We start from the raw sequence: 24,153 nt of genomic DNA, 5'->3' as shown, positions 1-24,153 counted from the left end.
TTAATGTTGTCTTATTTCTGCTAACACAACATCCATTTCACAGGCAATGGATTAAGGTGTAATTTCAACTTTCAAGCCTTATTAGATAAGAAATACATTTTGTGATGCTCTAGCTGCTATAGATGATGACCTTTCCAGTGGATCTGGTCAAAGTAAATTGAAAACCTTCTGGAAAGAATTCACCACTCTAGATGCTATTAAAAACATTCGCAATTCATAGGTCAGACTATCAACAGTAACAGCAATTTGGAAGAAGTTGATTTCAACCCTCATGGATGACTTTGAGAGGTTAAGACCAGAGGAGGAAGTAACAGCGGACATTGTAAAAATAGCAAGATAACTAGAATTAGAAGTGGAGCCTGATGATGTGACTGAAATGCTATGATACAAAATTCATTGCTATGAACATCATAATAAACTTTTAACAGATGAAGAATTGCTTCTAATGAATGAGCAAATAAACTGGTTTCTTGAGATGAATCTACTCCTGGTGAAGGTGCTGTGAAGATTGCTGAAATTACAACAAAGGATTTAGAATGTTACATAAACTTAAGATGACAAAGTAATGGCATACAACTCAATAAAAAATATTATTGAATCTTTAAAATATTATTCAGTCAGTCTTTAAAATGAAGAAATCATACCATTGTGAAAATGTGCGTGCACCTTGAGAGCATTATGCTAAGTGGAATAATTCAGACAGAGAAAGACAAACGCTTGTATGATCTCATTTACATGTCGAATCTAAAAACAAACCAAAAACAACTTATACAGATAACAGATTGGTGGTTTCCAGAGAGGAAGCAGGGGGTAGAAAATTAGATAATGGTGGTCAAAAAGTAAAAACTTCAATTATGTGTAGTAAAAGGTAAAGAGGGCTAAATATATGGTGACAAAAGATGAAAAATATATGTCATGCAGATATACAGAATAGTGGTATAGTAAATAATACTGTATTGTGTATTTGAAAATTGCTGAGAGTAGATCTTAAAAGTTCTCTCATTACAGAAAAAAAATGTAACATTTATGGTGATGGATCTTAACTAGATTTACTGTGGTGATCATGTCACAATATATACATTATTTGAATTGATATGTTTTATACCTAAAAGTAATATAGTTATAGGTTAGTTATATCTCAAAGTTTTAAAAAGGCACCGGAACTCAGGCTGCTATTCTTCTCCTCACTTAGGTATTAGTTTTGCAATTGTGATGTGATGACTTACCTGAGATAGTGAAGCACATTGAAGGAGAAACCATTTTGACTTTTCAGTGTTTTCCAAATTATTTTAAACTAAAAAAAAATTAATTAGAGTATTCTTATGAGGGTTTTGTTTTTAATTTCCTTTCTGTGTAGTTTCATGCCAACGTAATTTTTCATCAAATTATAGACCCTGAATGATATGTTATCGTTCAATCTGTAAGGTCTCTGAAATCCTGTTTTTTGGCAAGAATGGCCATGTCAGTCAATTTGAGAATTTAAAAAAAAATTATTTTATATACATATGTTATAACTAAAGTTCAGTTGACCCAGTTAACTCTGAATTTTATATTTAAAATTTATTATTTAAAATATAAGTTCTCTACTTGGAGGTAACCCAGGTGTGAAATTCTTAAATAATAAAAATGTTTTCTGGCCAGGTTTTAGAAATTGATTTTTCTCCTTTTAATATTGTGCTGATGTGTTTTTGGACTTTTAAATAAAATTTTAATTTTAAAATATTCAACTTACATGATTAAAATATAAAATTAGATTTGTTGACATCTCTTGTCTCCTATTCCCCTGATCTTTGATACTTTGTGTTTTTAATATTTCATCACTATTATTTTAATGTTTAAGAAATAGCAGATATTCATGCATATACTCAATATTCCATATTTATATATAAGTCACTTCAATAATTTTCTTACTGTTTTATTTAAAAATAAAACATAGACACAGAAAACTATATAAAACAAATGTATATCACAAACAATTATAAGACAAACACTCTTGTAACTACCACACAGGTCAGGAATAGAACTGCCCGTTACTCCCAGAAGCTTTTATGGATCCCAACCCAACCACAAGCCTATCTGTCCTCCCAAAAGTAAGCAGTTCCTCTTTTTTCTTTTATGGTTTATCACTCAAGTGTATATCTTTCAAAGCTATAGTTCAGGCTTGTGTGTTTTATTGCTATGTCTTTTAGTTGACACATTCCATTTCCACTCCCTTTGTTCCTCCTTATAATTTAGTTGTTGAAGATCCTCAGTCATTAACCTGTAGAGTTTCCCACAGTGTGGCTTTGGCTGATATAGTCTCATGGTGTAGTTACACATTTCTTGATCCTCTGTATTTCCCTGAATTGGTAGTCACATATATACAAAGGCCTGGTCATATTCAGTTTTGTTTTTGGCAAGACTATAGGTGATATATGTTTCTTTCATCAAGAAGCATATATTGTCTAGTTATCTCTCTCTCTCCTTTGCTCCCTCTCTTTCTTTTTATTTGTGTGTGTGTGTGTGTGTGTGATGTTAGTAATACTAGGCTACTAAAGTGCCCAGAACCAGAACTATTAGATCATTTAGGTATTTTCAAAATGGAGATATTCTTGCTCTATCATATCTGTTTTACTTATTGACTGGAATGCATTTCTTCATCTACTATATTACTCACAAAAATTAGGGGATATTTAAAAATGAATATGAAGCTATAAAATATCCCCTAATTTTTGTAAGAAGTATATTTGATTAGTGGTGGTTCAATATATGTAGCAAAGATGAATGCTCAATTCTTTACTTTTGTATACCAGTTCTCAAAATAATGAGTTGGCTCCCTTTCAGCCTTTAAACATATACAGTTTTATTTTCTTCTTGTATCATTATAAACTTATGAATTTAAACATACTTGACGTGTTTTAATCTATTGCATTTTTTACCCTTTTTGAAGTTCATATTGTTCCATATCCGGACAGTGGGATCCTCTCCAAGCTCTCAGAGTTTTTTTTAACAGGCCTGTAGACAGTTTTCTTGCTTTTTGGTATAAAAAGGTATGCTAGCCTCATCTGAGGGTTGGACAGAAATTACGATTTTATCCATGTGGATGCTCTGAATCTGTGGTTGTAAACCAGTACTCAAGAGCTAAATAGCCACCAAACATGTTGCTCTTTATTTAAAAAACAAAAACAAACAAACAGACAACAAAGCTGGCCCTGGCTGGTGTCTCAGTGGATAGAGCATCAGCCTGGCATTTGGACGTTCAGGTTCAATTCTCTGTCAGGTAACACAGAATAAGCGACCATCTGCTTCTCCCCCCTCCATATCCTGCTTCTCTCCCTCTTTCTCTCCCATAGCCAGTGGCTCAATTGGTTTGAGTGTGGCATGGGGCACTGAGGATAGATCAGTTGGTCCCAGCACATGTCAACTCAGGCACTAAAAATAGCTTGATACTTAAGCATTGTCCCTAGACCAGGTTGCCAGGTGAATCCCAGTCAGGGTGCATGTGGGAATCTGTCTCACTATCTCTCCCCTCCTCTCACCTAAAAAAAATAAATAAGAAAAATAAAATAAAAAACAAGTCAGTCATTCAACAACAACAAAAATCTCTTTTTTAGCACTTACTATGTGCCAGGTATTATACTAGTTACTGAGAATATGATTGTTAATATTCATTAATGTGAATATTAATATTCATAATAATTTATGATTGTTAACATAAAACTGCCCTTAATGAGTTTCCAATCTGATGAGGAAAACAAAACAAGCCAAAACACTACATTAAGTGACTTTGTAGGACCCAAGTTGGTGTGAGAATGTTTATGAGACCTAACTCAAGGTATGGGGAGCAGCGTCAAAGAAATATTTGCAAGTAAAATATTATTCAATTTTTTATTTAAAACACAAGTTTTCCAGGTGAAGGAAGATAAAGGGAAATTATTTAAGGTAAAGAAGGCATACGTGTAGAAAAGCAGTCAGCAAGTCTGTATTACACATATTTTATTCCAGAACTTCCAGAAATTTGGTTCTGCGACAAGGCTTTCTGTTACCACTGCCATTTTGTTGCCAGAAATATTCCCAAGTTATATTTTTTTTCCACAGAATCCAGGTATTAAATTGGAGTCCAAGGCATTTCTGTCCTAATCCTGACTTTCTTTTCATAGTTTTTTCTTTCCAAGACTAGTATTTCAGAATCAACCTTGCTATTCCCTTTTACATGTCGGAATTTTTATTACCATCATATTTACTCCTCCATTGAACTACCTTTTCTAGCTGACATTCATATTTAATTGGAGCCTTCTCTACCTTTAAACATGCTGATTTTTTTTTCAGAGACAGAGAGAGAGTCAGAGAGAGGGATATATAGGGACAGGCAGACAGGAACAGAGAGAGATGAGAAGCATCAATCATTAGTTTTTCATTGCTACAGCTTAGTTGTTCATTGATTGCTTTCTCATATGTGCCTTGACCGTGGAGCAGCAGCAGACCGAGTAACCCCTTGCTCAAGCCAGCGGCCTTGGATCCAAGCTGGTGAGCTTTGTTCAAACCAGATGAGCCCACGCTCAAGCTGGTGACCTCAGGGTCTCCAACCTGGGTCCACCGCATCCCAGTCTGACGCTCTATCCACTGCTCCACCGCCTGGTCAAGCAAAAGATGCTGATTTTTAAACTTATCTTACATTTTTTATTTTGTCCATGTCTATGGGAAACATAGGAACAGTTTTATCTGTGACAAAAATTAATACAAGTAAAATTGCAATCATTGATTTATTAATGTTATTGAAACAGATCATGATGAATAACAATTTAATTCATTATTTCAGCAACAATATTAATCTAATCATCTTAGAGTAACATTCAAGGCCTTCTCCCAGAAGAATTTATTTAGCACTACAGTACATTTCCATTTCTTGAGCCAACTTTTTTGACAACTAAAGTACAGTTTCCAGAAAGAAAAATTATGATTCGCAGGCAAATACAAAGTAAACATGGGTCAGAAGTTTTATTCACTTGTTAATTAATGATGGTACCAGTAAGAGGTTAAGACAAGTTCAAAGAGCATTTGAGGAGATAAATATTTATAGATGTATATAGGGATATTAGAATAGGATAGTTGAGTTAAATACAAAAGTGATTAAAACTCTGTGAATTAATCCATAACCTTTGGGGTTATTTTTCTCACCAGACAGTAGTTATTTACATTTCTACCTAACAAAAATCTATGAGCTACCAACAGTGAGTCCAACAAAACACATTCTCCTAATCCTTGGCTGTCTGAGTTCCATATTGGCATTGAAAGGACCTGTCACAGACATTCTGCCTTTTTTCCAAATTGTAGATGATATTTGAATAAGCCTCCCGCTCTCTTAGACAGGATTAGAGGTCTGAAGATTGTCCATGAAGACCTGATGAAGCAAGTTCTGTTTTAGTGCAGTTTGTAAGTTTAGTATTCCAATGTTTAACAACTGCCTAACAATTGACCTTTACTATTGAGGTTTTTTAGTAGTACAGATTGCTATAACTGGGAGTGAGAGAAAAAGGGAATTTTTATATGCTTTATAGATTTAAAGTAATTTGCTATGGAATAAACTTTTTATTTTTATGTTTCCTAGGGTTTTCCAGGTGATATTGGGATTCCTGGACAAAATGGCCCTGAAGGACCAAAGGTAAAAAAGAGAAAAAGAAAAAAAGTATGATATCTATAGTTTTGTAAACTCACATTTTGATAAATTGGTAAAAAAAAAAAAAAGAAAAGATTTTAGGAAATCAGAACATTTCTGGATATTTTTAAGCTGTCTCAGATGCATTTAATAAACATTGTATACCTTGTATCAAGATAATCAGAAAGTTGGCCCTAGCTGGTTGGCTTAGTGGTAGAGTGTTAGCCTGGTGTGTGGAAGTCCCAGGTTCGATTCCTGGTCAGGGCACATAGGAGGGGCAACCATCTGCTTCTATACCCACCCCCTCTATCTCTATCTCTCTTTCTCTCTCTTTCCTTCCCTCAGCCATGGCTCAAATGATTGGAGCAAAGTTGACTGGGGCACTGAGAATGGCTCCAGGGCCACACCTTAAGTGCTAGCTTATTGCCCAGCAACAGAGCAGTGGCCCAGATGGGCAGAGCATCACCTGGTAGGGGCCTTGCCATGTGGATCTTCATCAGGATGCTTGTAGGAATCTTTCTCTGCCTTCCTGCCTCTCAAAAAAAAGTGATAATCAGAAAGTAGTTTGTATGTCTGTTTCTTTGGTGCCCTTTGTTAAGTTAGAGTATGTTATCGAGTCTTCTGGGTTTGAGTCATTGAAAACTGTTTTTGTGGTTCAGTCTGGTCTTAGATTAGGAAGACAGTATTTGCAGAGCACATAAATCACTAAAATAAATTTTATTTTTTTGAAGAGATGAAAAAAAAACCTAAAAAGCCACAGCATAAAAGTAATGGATGAGAGCATTTTGACCACTGAAATACTTTAATGCCCATAAAGTATCCACTGATTAAAATAAAGGAAAGCCTATGGTGTGCTGGAACTTACATAGCACAAAATACCTTTAAGAAAGCTAAGCATTTTAAACTTCTTTGCTGTTATTGTGTGTGTGTGTGTGTGTGTCTGCGTGTGCACGCACACACAGACACACACATACACACATACACACATATATATGGCAAAATTTTAATTACCAAGCTTTGTCAGGCACGCTGACATAAGATGAACATTAGAAGAAAGTAAAGTATTGTTGAAATAAAGACAGAAAGATGAAAAAGCCTGAAGTTTGCAGAATTATCAGGTTCTGAAGTACAGTACAGCTGCTGTGGCAGGTTATCAGTGTTTATAGAGTGACAGGTATTGTTATAAGTCGGGGGCACAGAGAGAGAGATCAGCAGACAAAATCATGAAGGACTAGCAAAGGACCACCACTCGCTCAGGCAAATGGCCTCGAGTTTGCGCTATGTCCTACTTTTATTCACAAGACTTCAAAAAGCTTGTTTACTGAGAAATTGGCATAACATCAAGCATAACTTTTACTTAAAGATACATGGAGTACACCTTCATGATAGCTTAATAACAATATAATATCAAAAGGCATTAATTGCTATTGCTTCTATGGTTCCCACAACATTTCTTTCTTTATCTCAAGGGATAACCTTGAAAGGAACAGAAATCTTATGAGAATGTTTTACTGAGAAAAAGCCCAGCAAATGCCTTCAGTCACATAGACCTGTTTCAGTGACCCGCCTTCAAGTCACAAAACAATTCTCTTGGCAAAACATTCTTTTCTTATTGGCTGTGTTCCCATCCAAGGCCATGCAATGGGTTATTCCACTACAGACAGGGGATGAATCTGTAAGGTTGTCAATATAGCTGCAGTAGTCTCCAGTAATTCAGTTTTACTCTGTTCTTTCACTTACTTGTGGTCAACTGTGGCCCCTAAATATTAATTGGAAAGTTACAGAAGTAAAAATTTTATAAATTTAAATTGCACAATATTCTGATTAGTGTAATGATGGGTCATGTGGTCCTAATCTGTCCCACCAACGAAATGAATCATCCTGTTGTCCAGAGCTTCTACACTGCGTATGCTGCTTGCCCGTTAGTCATTAGTAGCTATCTTGGTTATCAGATTGACTGCAGTACTATCTCAGTGTTTATGTTCAAGTAACCCTTATTTTACTTAATAATGGCCCCAAAGTGCAAGAGCCATGATGCTGGCCATTGGAACATGTCCAGGAGAGGCTATAAGTGAAAAGTGAATACAATACAATAAAATATTTTGAGAGCAAGAGAGAGAACACATTAATGTAACTTTTATAGCAGTATAATACTGCAGTTGTTCCATTTATTATTTATTGTTGTTAATTTCTTACTGTTTCTAACTTATAAATTAAGTTTTATTGTAGGTACGTATGTATAGGGAAAAAAGCAGTATATTTAGGGTTTAGTACTATCTATGGTTTCAGGCATCCAGCAGGGGTGTTAGAATGTATCCCCTTCACAGATTACTATATAATATTATAGTAAATGTTTTACAGACATCTCATTTAATCTTCACAACAGCATTATGAGGTAGATATTATTCCCATTTTACAGTTGGTTAAGCTATTCCCCCACAATCACATAACTATCAAAGGACTTAGCCAAGATTCTAACCCAGGTATAGTTTTGAAGTCTGATCTCTTAACCACTTAAATTTGGAATTAAATTATGGAAAATATTCAATGCCATGCTGAAGACTTTCTACTTTAACCCTGGGTACCATCAAGTAATCAAATATATTTCAATAGTAAAGTGTCCTTGGTGATTTATGTGTTAAAAGATATCTTTTGTGTCAGAATAGTGAATGCTATAAGTAGGAGAGAAATTAAAGGCAAAGAAATGAGCTAAAAAGTAGTGAGAAAGAATTTAGGAAGATCTGAAATAGGACATTCATTTAATCAGCAAGTATCTGTTGGCTGCCTCTTATGTGACAGCCATTGTGCTAGACCCTAGGGCTACAAATATAAAAAGTTCTGATCCCTACTTTCAAGAAACTTACAATCTGTACAAAGTTTTGCAGGAAAATCTTTATATTAACCATATGAATAATATGAATAATATATAATGTATAATACTCTGAGTACAGGGTTAGAGAACTCAGATTACACTTTGTAGAGAAAGTAGCAATTCAGCTGCCATGATCAATGAGTAGGACTTTGCAAATAAGCAAGTGAGATGTATGTCATTAAGAAAAAAGGAAACATGAGAGAATGCAATTGCAATAAAAATTTGGAACATATTTATACTAAAATTTATTCATTGTTTATGTGAAATTCAAATGTACCTGGGCATCCTGTGTTTTACCTGGCCATCTACACACTTGCCCTGTGTACAGCGATGTTTCCCCCGTCCTTTCTGTTTCCATAAAAGACATCCTTTTCCCTCCTCAGTATTCAAGTTCCACATATGTTTTGCATCAAACCCTCTCTTGACTCCTGAATGACCTCATGCCATCAATTTTCACCTTTATCCTGATCTCTGACTCAAAATTTCCTCTCTTTTCTCTTAAAATTATTTTCACTGCCAATGTTGTACTCTAGGCCTGCTTTATTTTTCACAAGGATTAGTGTAACAGCCCTCCAGTCAGGCATTTCTTCAAATCTACTTCCAAGCTGCTGATGGAATAATGTTTGTAAAGTGTAGATTTCATCATGTCACTCTTGTGCTCATATCCTTCAATAATTTCCACAGCTTCTGGGTGAAGGCTTGTACTTCTTTACTTTTTATACAGGGTTCCTTATGACTTACCCTGCAATAGAAAGAGTACATGATAAAATAATGATTAAAAACATATAATATAGTAAATACATAAAGCAATAACATAGTCATTTATTCATTATTAAGTATTATGTACTATACATAATTATATGTACTATACATTTATATGGCCAGCAGTGCAGCCAGCATCACCACAAACACACAAGTATGTTGTGCTATGACTTTATGAAAGCTACAGTGTCACTAGGCTATAGAAATTTTTCAGCTCCATTAAAATCTTATGGGACCATTGTCATATACATGGTCCATCATTGACCAAAACGTTTTGTAGCACATGACTATAATTAGATTAACCATCACTCTTCTAAAAGCATTACTCCAGCTAAACTGTTTAGAGTACCAAATTGTGCCAACTTTTCCAAATCTCACAGCTTTCTGAGCACTGTTCTTTTTGTCTGGATATCTTTCTACCTTCCTGTGCCCTATTTCATCAAGCTAACACCTTTGTATCACATTCTACACTGTCTGGGAAGCTTTTCTCTGTTCCTCTCAAATCTATTTGAGGTATCCCTTCTTTGTAGACCTGGAAAAAAAATCTGTCAAGCACTTATCTTCATATATAATAACTTCTGATTTGCTTATATCTCTATCAGACTATAGGCTTTTTGAGAGAAGAGATTAATTGACTTTATACATACCACAATAATCATAATAATATCCATAGTATATAATAGAAACACAATAGATATTGGCTGAAAAGATGATTGATTGAATTGACTGAATTAAAGCTATTTTGGAAATAGAAAAAATACAACTTGGTAACTGATTAAACAAAAATGATGGGAAAAAGAAGTCAGGCAAAACACTGAGAGTATCGCTTGAGTTATTGATTTCATTGGATTAAACAGGGAACTCAAGCTTAGGAGCAGGTTTGGAGGATAGGGAAGACAAGAAGTTTGATTTTAGGTATACATAGTATGCAGTACCTGTTTGACATCGAGGTAGAATTAATCACTAATAGCATAGCAAGCTGAAAAGTAGAAATAGTAGCATGAAGGAAAGTTGAGATAGAAATGTAATCTAGAGCAGTGGTTCTCAACCCCCGGGCTTCAGACTGGTACCATTCCGTGGGCCATTTAGTACTGGTCCACAGAAAAAGAATAAATAACTTACATTATTTTCGTTTTATTTATATTTAAGTCTGAACGATGTTTTATTTTTAAAAAATGACCAAATTCCCTCTGTTACATTTGTCTAAGACTCGCTCTTGACGCTTGTCTCGGTCATGTGATACATTGCTGCTAAAATTAAACCCATAAACTTGCAAAATGAACAAAAAACATAACTCCATAAAAAGTTTTTTGCGAAGTAGAAAAGGGCCAGTGAGGAGACAGAAGAACCTACAACCTCAAAGAAAAAGAAGGCTTCATTTAACAGATAATACCAGGAGTCCTACTTGAAGTATGGATTTATCGCAACTAGTGACTCTCGCGCACCGAGGCCGCTCTGCATAATATGTGGCGACCAGCTAAGTAATGAGGCAATAAAGCCTTCAAAACTGCTTCGCCACTTGAAGACCAAGCACCCTACTTTAAAAGACAAGCCTTCTGAGTATTTCGAAAGAAAAAGCATGAACAAGAAGGACAGAAACAATTACTGGTGGCCACTACATCAATAAATGCGAGTGCACTGAGAGCATCTTACTTGGTGCCTAATCGTATTGCTAAGGCTAAGAAGCCATTCACCATTGGTGAAGAATTGATCCTTCCAGCCACTGAAGACATTTGTCGTGAACTTCTAGGAGAGGCTGTGGTTAAAAAGATAGCACAGATGCCTCTTTCAGCTACCACCCTCACACGGCACATTGAGGAAATAGCAGAGGACATTGAATCACAATTGTTGGAAAGGATTAGTAAATCACCTAATGATGATTTACTAATTTACCTGGAAGCGTGGTACGCTCTCCAGGTTGACGAAATACAGATATTGATAACAAGGCAATGCTACTTGTTTGCGTGCGTTATCTTTATCAAGAGGATGTGCATGAGGATATGTTATGTGCACTATCATTGCCAACCAAAACCACAGCCCCAGAACTATTTAAATCGCTGGATGACTATATATCAGGAAAACTGAAATGGTCTTTTTGTGTCGGCATATGCACAGATAGAGCTGCTGCCATGACCAGAAGGATGTCTGGTTTAACTACTCGGATTAAGGAGGTTGCACCTGAATGCAAGTCTACACATTGTGTCATTCACAGGGAAATGCTGGCTAGCCCAAATATACCACCGGAACTTAACAGCATATTGAATGATGTCGTTAAAGTTATTAACCACATCAAAGCACATGCCCTTCACTCACGCCTGTTCGAGAAGCTTTGTGAGGAAATGAATGTGGAGCACAGACACCTTCTCTTATACGCAGAAATAAGATGGTTATCTGGAGGGAGGTCCCTGGCCAGAGTGTTTGAATTACAAGAGCCGCTGCAGAGATTTCTCTCAGAAAGAAAGTTACCGCTAGCAGCACATTTCAGTGACGAGGAGTGGGTCGCAAAACTTTCTTACTTGTGTGACATATTTAACCTCCTCAATGAACTCAATCGGTCCCTTCAGGGGGGAATGACAACTGTCTTCAAGTTGGCAGATAAAGTAGCTGCATTTAAAGCCAAACTGGATTTGTGGGGACGACGCCTGAACGGGTATATTTGACATGTTTCAAACAATCACGGGAATTTGGGAAGAGACTGAGCCCAAGCCTTCATTGGCCCAGCTGGTGCATGATCACCTGTATTTGCTTTTAAAAGAGTTTGAACACTACTTCCCAACCACAAAAGACCCATGAATTGCCAAGGAATGGATCCGCGATCCATTTGTCAACAAACCAGGTGAATCCAGCGTGTTTATGCAAGAAGAGGATCAACTACTGGAGATCACAAATGACGGCAGCCTTAAAAATATGTTCGAGACTACAGCTCTGCCGGTGTTCTGGATTAAAGCCATGGTAGAACACCCCGAGATCGCCACAAAAGCACTAAAAGCCCTGTTGCCATTTCCGACATCCTATTTGTGTGAAGCGGGATTTTCTGCAGTGACAGCAACCAAAACAAAATTACGGAATAGACTGGACATAAGCAACACACTTCGGTTGTCATTGTCTCCCATTCCCCCTAGATGGGACCATCTCGTTGCAGAGAAACAAGCTCAGGGTTCCTGTTGACTTAGTGTTATGGTTCTTGAGATAGGCTACTATCTCTCATTCTATATAAACATTATAATAAATAACCCTTCACTTACAATATTCATAACAATGGTGAGTTGTATTTTTCATGCACTTTATATTTGTTTTTGTGTTGTATCTTATTTTTAAGGCATGTTTAAATGTTACCATAGCGACTGGAAAGTGTTTGGAGGCAGAGAGGATGTTACTCATGTTATGTTGTTGGTGCGATGTTAAGAAGACGCTTCTAATAAAGTTGCATATGAGTACACAGTGGATTCATGTTTATTTTTATTGTCGTAGGTTCATGACTGGTAGCGAGCCAGAACCCATCATATTACATATTGATGTCAGGCATGAAACATTGTCAAAATAACAAATTTAAATACAGCCTGAATAATGAGCACATGCTCGTTCCTCCTTTAACTTAGCCCAATAAATATCATAAGTTCAACAATTATATTTTAAAATACCACAGTTTTTATGCCGGTCACATAATTTTATTTTGTTCATTTATCCATCCCACCCTAAAGGTTGGTCCGTGAAAATATTTTCTGACATTAAACCGGTCCATGGCCCAAAAAAGGTTGGGGACTACTGATCTAGAGAATGGAGTTGTGAATTTCTTGTGTCTAGTTTTAGTCTTTCTCCTGCTGAATACTCAGGAACTTGAGCTGAATACATATATAAACATATTTATTTATTCATTTTTTAATAATTAGCATTTATTAAATTTCTTTTATGTGTTAGACCAAATACTAAATATGGGATTATAAAGATTTTTAAATTAGTGCTCCCTCCCCTGGATTAGGTTATAGTTTAGTGAGAGATTTTTTTTTTAAATCACAAAGATTGTAAAAAAGCTATATTAAAGAATTGGTCAAATGCTGTGAGCACCCAGATAATTAAGCAACAGATTCTGCCTTAGGAAACTGGAATTTACTTCAAGAGGAAGTGATCATTGAACTTAATGTTTTTCAGTATGCATATTATTGCTAGGTAAAGACCCAGATAGCTCTCTAAGTTCCTTCCAGTTTGAAATTTTTATTTCAATTGAAATTTGTTAAGAGCGATGTCAGAGAACTGAAGAAAACCAACTGCTTCTTGAATATTATTACAAACTTCAATCTCATTACTTCCTTTAATTTTAAATTATAGTGCTTAAAAGTAGGACAGAAGACCTGTAAGCCAGATGTTAATGAATACTAATAGTTAAATTTTCATTGACTAATAATGACTTTGTGGATCACTTTGAGTTAATCACAGCATCAATACCAACATCATGAGACTAATTGATCTTAAACATATCACTGAATTTAAAAATAATATCCTTAAAATAGTTCATTTTATTCAAAGAGCCAGAAACTTTTAAAGGACTAAGGATATGATTTTATGTTTTGTAGCTGAGAAGAATCTATTTTTGTCTCTCTTCTTGGTCCTTACTATTTGCTTTGAAATTGTTTCTAGAAGCAGAGAGGAAACACAGAGCCTACCATGCTGACCCTATTAGCATGACGTGTTTCTTGTTTGTGCACACTGTGTCATGAAAGCATCTTAACATTAACTTTATTTTGATATACATGTCTTGTTTGGAAACTGGGACAGTATAAATTACTAAAGTTCTGTTGAGATTATAGAAGGTAGTCATCAAGAAAATCATGTTCATTGTATTTGAAATATGTGGTTTCCCTATTTTCAAACAAATTGAGTTCTTTCCAGAGCAATTTGGCACAGCTCTAAAGAAGACTTTTATTTTCTCTTCATTTTCTGCCAGTTGACTAAAAACCTCAAACTAAGATTAGAAACTTTTGTTAATTATGGTTTTATTGATTGTGGGATTGTGAGTGTATGTGTATGTGTATATAGGCACAAAACATACTTCAGCAAACTTTCTTGAGAACTGAGCTACCCAATTTGGAAATACACTTTCAAGCATTTTGTAACATTAGTAAAACCACATCTTTTACTGTGTACTGCAAAAAGTGATTACCCAAAAAATATTCTCTGTTTTCCAGTAAATGGGGAAATAATTTATTTGTTGTTATAATGGTTTGTGTTGTTACTTTGGTTATGAAAATAGGGATGGTAAAAAAGGCTGTTATTATCTATTATATAACATCCTTAGTAAATTATTAGAGAAAACTTACTAACATGAGGTTATGTTACAGAATATATGGAAATCACTTTTACATTGAACTATTAAAATGTGTTTACCTAGATAAAAGTGCATTAACTTAGTAAAAGAAAATGTATAACTCTAAATATTTCTCTGAGACCACCTCAATCCAGCCCTGAAGATTTACATTCCATATACTAAATCAAGATTGTATACACAGATTTCTTATATTAACCATTTTATATTCCAGGCAGCATTAAGTCAGTTGAGAAATATTTATTAAGTTTGCACAATGGGGGATGCACTATGCTGAGAGATATTTATTGAGTTTGTTAAGCAATTACCAGAAAACAAGATTAAAACATATCTTCTGTCTACATCTGAAAAGTTAAAAAGCATTACTAAAGAGTACATAATAAGTGAATGATAAAGACCCCAGAAAAGAGAATAATTTGGTAGGGATTACATTGAATCTATAAATAAGTTTGGCTAGTATAAGCATTTATCAATATTCAGTGTTCCAGTACATGAAATGGGATGTTTTTCTATTGTTTGTGTCTTCTTTAATTTCTATCAGCAATGTTTTGTAGTTTTTCAGTGTGCAAGTGTTTCACCTCTTGGTTAAGTTCATTCCTAAATATTTTATTCCTTTTAATGTTATGGTAAATTAGATTGTTTTCTTAATTTGCTTTTTGAATTGTTTGTTGTTAGTTTATAGAAACACAGCAAATTTTTGTATGTTTATTATGTATCCTGCAACTTTGCTGAATTGGTTTACTAGTTCTAACAATATTTTTATAGAATCTTTAGAATTTTCTGCATACAAGAGTCTGTTATCTTTGAACAGAGATTTTACTTTTTCCTTTCCTATTTGGATGCCTTATTTTCTTTTTCTTGCTAGAGATGTCCAGCCAAAAAATTTGAAAACATGTATACACAAAGACATATGCACCCCAATGTTCTCTGCAGTATTATTCATGGTGGCTAAGACATGAAAACAACCAAAGTGCTCCTTGATAGAGAACTGGGTAAAGAAGATGTGGTACATAATACAATGGAATACTTCTCAGCCAGACATGATGAAATATTGCCATTTATGACAACGTGGATAGATTCTGAGAATATTATGCTAAGTGAAATAAGCAAATCGGGAAAAGTTAAGAACTGTATGATTTCACATATAGGTAGGATATAAAACTGAGATTCATGGACATAGATAAAACTAAAGTGGTTACCAGGGGAAGAGGGTTGTGAGGAAGAAGGGTGAAGGAGAGGGGAGTAAAGGGAGCCAAATATAAGATGATGGAAAGTGTTTTGACTTTGGGTGATGGGCAACAATGCAATGAATAGTATACATGCTATGAACTATACCTAAAACCCATGTGCTCCTAAAAGATACTTTGTAATTTTGAATTTCTAATTATGTTGAGATCATTACTTTCTACTGTAAATTTTCCTCCTTTTTGTGACAGAGACAGAGAGAGAGACAGAAAGAAGGACAGATAGGGACAGACAAGAAGGGAGATCAGAAGTATCAATTCTTCGTTGTGGCATCTTAGTTATTCATTGATTGCTTTCTCATATGTGCCTTGACTGGAGGGGGTGGGGGCTACAGTAGAGCGAGTGACCCCTTGCTCAAGCTAGCGAACTTAGTGTCAAGCTTGCTCAAACCAGATGAGCCCTTGCTCAAGCCAGAGACATCAGGGTTTCAAACCTGGGTCCTCTGCATCCCAGTCTGACACTTTATCCACTGCGCCACCACCTGGTCAGGCTGTTTTTTTTTAATTTCCCTCTTCTTACCAGCCTGTATCAAGAAGGAAGATTAGTTGAAGAGCATTTAGTATGAATGATAGTTTCAGACTCTATTGGTCTCTTAACAGATTAAAACACTACATATTCCCATCAGCTGTTTTAAGACTTTGTAAATACTCTATTATGTATTTATTGTACTATTACTCGATTAACAATGAGATCCATTGCTTTATATTTAGAAGTACTTTTTCTAAAATGTGTTTCATTGAAGAGTAACATACTAAGCAGATTATTTGAACACTAGCATACCGTTTATAAGTAAGTTTATCCTATGTTTCCCAACTTTTTTGTATGTATGCAAATGGTATTATATTGAGTTGTAAACTTAAAATCAATATGATTATGTGAACCAATGTCATCCCAATAAATTCAAATAAAAATAAAAAATATTAAGAAATAAATAAAATCTAAAAGGCTAAATTTTGTTTAATGTTACAAATATATTAAATACCAATTATTTTTTAAATGTCAGTACTATGGGTATGATTCACTTAAACTTTTCTAAAATAATTCTTAATGTCCTTGCATTTGGAAGTTTATTATACACTAAGGAAGCAATTACACTCTTTAAAATCATCAGGGTTAACATTTCTGTTGGTTGAGTTCTCAAAACTAGCATAAATTAATTCAGAATAATGATTGGTTTCTTGCCTGCTGCTGTGATGGGCACAGAGAGCCCTTTTGATAGTTATTATGCCAATAACTCTGTAAACCAAAGAAGATTATTACATAACTACAGTCCCTATATTATACTAAGTAATATCTACAAACTTTTAATCAAGTGATTAAATAGCTTGAATGTATATTTATAATATTTTTCGCTCTTAAAATGTGTAAATATATTCTTTTATTATATATGGAAACTATTACTACTTTTTAAGGTTTTATTTGACTATGACACCACAATTGCTGAAGTCATTCCAATTAAAGTACTTCTTTATTTTATTTTTTATTTTCCTCTGCCCAATCCTAGAAAAGGGGCTTGTCATTTCATTAGCTTATGACATTTTTTATAATAAAGAAAAGACATATAAAATTGTCCTACATACAAAGAAAGCTTATTCTTCAATTAAGAAATCTTTAGCCTGACCTGGTGGTGGTGCAGTGGATAGAGCGTCAGACTGGGATGCAAAGGACCCATTCGAGACCCCAAGGTCGCCAGCTTGAGCGCAGGCTCATCTGGCTTGTACAAAGCTCACCAGCTTGGACCTAAGGTCGCTGGCTTGAGCAAGGGGTTACTTGGTCTGCTGAAGGCCCACGGTCAAGGCACATATGAGAAAGCTATCAATGAACAACTAAGGTGTCGCAACGAAAAACTGATGATTAATGCTTCTCATCTCTCTCTGTTCCTGTCTGTCTGTCCCTATCTATCCCTCTCTCTGACTCTCTCTCTGTCACTGTAAAAAAAAAAAGTCTTTAATCTGAGATATGTAGATCATTTATTATGTTTGGTAATCAATTCCCAGATTACTATTGATGCTTTAATTTACTTTTATAAAATCATACAATATAAATTAACTTTAAACCATGTTTCACAATGGGGGATATGCCCTGTATCTATAGTAAGATTTATTCTAATCAAGTAAATAGCACGTATTTTTTAAAATAAGTTTATCTGATATTTCTCAACTTTTTGTATGCCTCGTAGTTTTCTGCTCATCTACCTTCCTCACCCCATTTTGATAACTTCCTATTAGGAAATGAATGTTATGAAATAGTATTGGACATCTTCAGATTAATGCTGATTGGAAAATATGTTAATTGAGCTAAATTTTTTATTGTGTTTTCTTATATTGCTTTTATAGGGACTTCTTGGAAATAGAGGGCCTCCTGGACCTCCTGGTCTCAAAGGAACTCAAGTATGGTGGAAATAAATACCTAAACAGCTATGTTTTTAGTTTAATATTTCCCCTTTTAATATTTGTGGGACATTAGCATTTGCTTGCAGGAAATATTGCTTCAGTATGCACAATTTTTGCCACAGAGGATTTCAAGTTACCATTTTATGCTAACAGTCATGAAATGAGATTTGGAATCATTTGACAGTGTTTTGAATTCATTAAGTGACTTATGTCAGTTGTCTCCATGGAACATCTGAAGAACCTGGGCCTAAAATCTCACTCATATATGGTAGAATTGATATTTACTATTTGTGTCTATTATATATTTGTGACTCAATAAATTATATTTTAATTGAATTGGGAATTGAGAAAAATGTTTTATAATCAAATAAATTGAATATATGATTTCAAAAGGGTCTGTATGTAATGTTCAGATATGGTATCAACTTTAACTGATGAAAATCAGTATAGTTAGAAAGCATGTCAATAAATGCAATAAAAACATAACATTTATTAGTGTTTTATTTTTTTAAGAATAGTGTATAAAAATTTAGCTTTATATTTTTTCCATTTTCTGTTTCTGTATTTCTTTCTACCCATACAGTTTTTATATGTATAAGATATTATATTTTATGAAATTATAACTAATTTGACCCCAACAATATTAGACCTGTAAATTAGTCAAGAAGAAACTCTAAACATTAACCCCATTTGGGTATGATTCTATATACCTTTATATCTCTACTGCTTAAGGCAGAACTAAGATGCAAAAATGTATGTGTTGAATAAATAAAATATCAGAATGTGCCAAGTGCAAACATATTCTGTGCCAATAATTTTTTAGTATCCAGTGTATATTGATTTCCATCTATTAAGAATTTAATTGAATTCTTCTCTGTATCAGAAAGATATTGAGCCCAAGAAAGTAAATGTGATCCCTTAATTCATGGCCTTAGTGATTCCTAATCCTGACTTTGTGATACCCTAATCACTTTCACTGTAATGCACCAATTTTCTATATATAACTTATATCATCTACCAATTTAAAAATAATCCAATAGTACATGTTTCCTTTAGAGTAGATGTGTGATTGTCACAGAAAAATTAAAATACAAGAAAAATTACAGAATTACTTTTTTCACGTCTCAGAATGAGCTTCAGATTTCAGAACAAATAGAATGTGGTTTACGTTTTAAAAGTTTATTTCAGGCCTGATACATTCTGATTGTTTCAAGGGAGAAGAAGGACCAATTGGACCCTTTGGAGAACTGGGGCCAAGAGTAAGTATCATATAAATATTTTCAAAAAGTGTTTCTTTTAAAATGACTATTCTATAAATATTTTTTAATAGCACCACATTTTAAATTATAGCAAAGGATAAAAATGAAAACAAACTATACAATTCCTCCACACAAAATAAGCCTGACTAGAGTTTTCCAAGGATATTTTAAGGGATATTATGCCTCTATAATTTATTTCTTCCTTCAGTGATCTTATAGTCTTAGTAATTTATGCAAATTATTTATAAAGTTTCTTGAAATGTAATAGGTTGCTAAATACCTTAACCATTTTAGTAATATTCTGGGATTTCTAAGTATGTCAGTAAAATTATAGGAAGTTAATAAGATGTATTTTCTGCCAACTATTTTTTTTTTCAGACAATGTGTGGTAATATATGAATTACTGGTTTTCAAGTTCTGAAAATGAATTCTTTAAGAACTTTGGTATGCTTATTAGTTTATTTTGTTCATTCGAGTCCACATATTAGTGAAATCATAGGGTACTTGTCTTCTTTTGACTGCCTCATTTCACTTAGCCTAATGCTCTCCAGGTCCACCTGAAACCTGTATAATTTGTTAACCAATGTCACCCCAATAAGTTCAATAAAAAAGTTAAAAAAAAAGAAATTAATACAATTCAAAAAATAACTTGGGTATGCATGACTAAAATTTACATTATCATGAAAAAATTTAAGGTGTGCATATCACACCTACTATATTTTAAGAGGCATTATTAGACTCATGTAAAATATATCTCATTTTTTTCTTGAGACTATCCTAACATACATACACTTAAAACACTTAAGAAGACATTAATTCTTTCTTTTACACCTTTACCTCATTAGCCTATATACTGCCACTATCCCACTGGGAAAAAATTTTTTTTAATTTTATTTTTCTGTGAGATGAGTTATATAACAAAAAAAACTGTTGTTATTTGAGCTCAGTATAAATAATATTGAAATTTACTTCCCTAGAAAACAGGGGGACCATGTTCACCTGTTTTCTTATCAGTCTTAATATTTATTATTACCGTTGCTACTATTGGTTGAAGATCAATTTAGGACTAGTAATTCTCTAAGTATGTCACATTAATCATCTCTAATCCTAAAAACCCTGCAAGATAGGTTCTGGGTTTTTTTGTTTGTTTGTTTGTTTTCAGAGACGAAGAGAGTGATAGACAGGGACAAACAGGAACAGAGAGATGAGAAGCATCAATCATCAGTTTTTCATTGCGCGTTGCAACACCTTAGTTGTTCATTGATTGCTTTCTCATATGTGCCTTGAACGCGGACATTCAGCAGACTGAGTAACCCCTTGCTCTAGCCAGTGACCTTGGGCTCAAGCTGGTGAGCTTTCGCTCAAACCAGATGAGCCCGTGCTCAAGCTGGCGACCTCAGGGTCTTGAACCTGGGTCCTCCGCATCCCAGTCCGATGCTCTATCCACTGCGCCACTGCATGGTCAGGCGATAGGTTCTGTTTTTTAAAATACGGAAATAAAACTTTGAAATTTTATTCTCAAGCATAACATTCTCAAGATAAACCTAATATGACAGAACTGTACAGTACCAGAAGTGATGATTCCAAGACTGATGCTCTGATTGTTTGATTTCAAAGAGATTTTATGTGCTCTTATCAGATTCCAGTGAGATTCATTCCATTATTTAAATATGATATATAACTATTTCTTAATACACTATAGTGCCTAAGTATCACATTATTAAAGATGAAAGAAATATTCTCAGTAAGGCTTTTATCACAATGTGAGTAAAAAATATTTTTTGTAAATATTATAAACAAATCTAATAATTTAGACTTAAATACATTTTTATTGTATTTTTCAGTTCATTAGAAAGTAATTGATATTTAACAATAACAGTATGATTTTTTATTCTTTGTTCTATTTTGTGCTTGGTGGGAAATCACTAGACGATTTCAAGCAAGGCAGAGGCAAAAATTAGAACAACATTTTAGATAGAAGACCTAAGTTTAATTTTAATTTGCTGAAGTTTTTATATGTAGTCAAATCAGAATGAGAGCCAGGGGGCTGTTTTGTTTGTTTTATTACAAGAAAGAAAAATATGAGAGTATTTGTTAAGGGATGGAATAATAAAATCCAAATCTATAATGCCTAGTAAATATTGTAAATTAGTATTCTATTTAGCAGTTTTCCCCCATACTTTTTCTACTCGTAGATTTGAATTTGTCACACACATTAGTTGAGACATAGTGATCTCTTTAATCAAATTTTGTTTAATCAGGTTTGAATTATTCTATATTAGAAACCACATACTGTAGATTAATGCACTCAATATCTAGAATATTGACTTTCTTCAGTAATCTTACCTCTACTCTCTTCAGCTGTGGTCTTACCCTTTACCTTGTTGTAACCAGCAACAGCAACCTCTCCTTAGTTTCAATTTTAAACTTCTCACTTCCCAGTGATCATCCCCTTTCTAGTGTATTCTCTCTTATAAACCACTCCAACCCTCCCAATAGGAATTTCAATTCAGTGACCCTATTGCCATTTCATTATTCCTTTTCTCTTCTATGATCTCACCTCTTTCCTCATCATGCTTAAAACATTATAATTATTGCTTTGATTATATTCTGAATTCTATTTCCATAACCACTTACTTTTCATTTATGCATCATTTCTGTCTCCTAGCCTGGATTTGTTTCTCTCTGTCTCTCATTCTTAGCCCTTTACCTTGCACCTTAGTTCTCTGAGAAGATTGAAGTAATTGGAGGAGACCTTCCACAGGTGCCTACCATCAGTTTTATTCACTTCTCTGTACCTGTGTCATTTACTCTGCTTTCTCTTCTAACAGGCTATTTTTCTAGCAAGGGTTAAAACTTCCACTTGCTTAGTACCTACATTATCCTCTTGCCTATTAAAGAACATTGATCTAGCAATTCTCCCCATGGTCTCCTGAATTATAATTTTGTTCTCTCTAATGGATCAATCCTATCAGCATATAAACATACCTTTATTTCTTCCAGTTTAAAACAAAAAAATAAAATTGGTGTTTATTCCAGTGTTCCTTCTAGGTGTTACCTTTTCTCCTTTCCTTTTCAGTAAAACTTCTCAAAAGTATTGCCTATTTATGCTATTTTCAATGTTTATCCTCATGCTACCTGCTAAAACCACTGTTGTCCTCACTACTTCAGAAAAACTGATGATCTTACGGAGGTCATCAGTGCCCTCCATGTTGCTACATTCAATGATCATTTCTTAATATTGAAATTACTCAATACTTACATTCTTCAGAATTTGATTAGGTTACTCTCTCCTCCTGGAAACACTTCTTCACTACATGGTCTTCCTCCTGACTCTCTGCCAGCAAATTTGCATATTTTTCTAATTCCTTCAAATTATAAATTTTGGAGTGTCCCAGGCTGTTTGTGGATTTCTCTTTTCTATCTACACTCAGATGAGCTGGTGTTTTCCAAAGTCATATATTTATATCGGAACCTTTAACACCCTGAACTCCAGACTTGTATAACTACCATATAATCTCTCTGCTTAGTTGTCCAATAAGACTGTCAAACTGAAATATACAAAACTAAACTTCCCGTTTACCCTCTAAACCTGATCTTGCAACTATTTTCCACATTTTTCAGTCCATTATTTGAATTATAAGTCTTGAGTTTATTCTTGACTTTTCTTTTTTTTCTCATCTTTCACACATGACCTTTCAACAATTCCTGGAAGATCTACCTTCACCTATATGCAGAATCTTACCACTTCTCACATTCCCCTCTGTTAGCACTTTGATCTATGCCATTGTCATATCTCACTTGGGTTATGACTGTGGACACCTTTTTGAATCCCCGCTCTGCTCTTGCATCAAAGTAATTCTGTTAAAACTTAGATCATGGCACTTTTCTTTTCAAAGCTGTTTTAATGCTTCCTGTCTCACTCAGCATAAAAGCAGAGCCCATGCTATAATCCAGTGGACCCCAACTTTTTGGGGGCCACGGACTGGTTTAATGTCAGAAAATATTTTCATAGACCAGCCTTTAGGGTGGGACAGATAAATGCACAAAATAAAATTATGTGACCGGCATAAAAACTGTGGTATTTTTTAATATAGTTGTCGAACTTACGATATTTATTGGGCTAAGTTAAAGGAGGAACGAGCATGTGCTCATTATTCAGGCTATATTTAAATTTGTTATTCTGACAACGTTTCATGTCTGACATCAATATGTAATGTGATAGGTTCAGGCTCGCTACCAATCATGAACCTACGGCAATAAAAATAAACATGAATCCACTGTGTACTCATATGCAACTTTATTAGAAGTGTCCTCTTAACATCGCACCAACAACATAACATGAGTAACATCCTCTCTGCCTCCAAACACTTTCCAGTCACTATGGTAATGTTTAAACATGCCTTAAAAATAAGATACAACACAAAAACAAATATAAAGTGCATGAAAAATACAGCTAACCATTGTTATGAATATTGTAAGTGAAGGGTTATTTATTATAATGTTTATATAGAATGAGAGATAGTAGCCTATCTCTCAACAACCATAACGCTAAATCAGTGGAAGCCCTGAGCTTGTTTCTCTGCAACGAGATGGTCCCATCTAGGGGGAATGGGAGACAATGACAACCGAAGTGTGTTGCTTATGTCCAGTCTATTCCGTAATTT

The 24,153-nt window shown here is 34.4% G+C and overlaps 1 protein-coding gene across 1 annotated transcript in view; it reads left to right on the top strand.

Moving 5' to 3' along the window:
- COL24A1 (collagen type XXIV alpha 1 chain) overlaps positions 1-24,153 on the top strand; it is a 383,490-nt gene that overhangs the window by 165,794 nt on the left and 193,543 nt on the right. The window contains exons 21-23 of the mRNA XM_066372218.1: positions 5,588-5,641; positions 18,171-18,224; positions 19,442-19,486. Coding sequence (XP_066228315.1) covers positions 5,588-5,641; positions 18,171-18,224; positions 19,442-19,486 — 153 coding nt within the window. The remainder of the gene's footprint in view (positions 1-5,587; positions 5,642-18,170; positions 18,225-19,441; positions 19,487-24,153) is intronic.

The sequence above is a fragment of the Saccopteryx leptura genome, chromosome 3 (genome assembly GCF_036850995.1).
Source record: "Saccopteryx leptura isolate mSacLep1 chromosome 3, mSacLep1_pri_phased_curated, whole genome shotgun sequence".
NCBI classification, from domain to species: Eukaryota; Metazoa; Chordata; class Mammalia; order Chiroptera; family Emballonuridae; genus Saccopteryx; species Saccopteryx leptura.
This window is presented reverse-complemented; position numbering and strand designations above follow the sequence as displayed.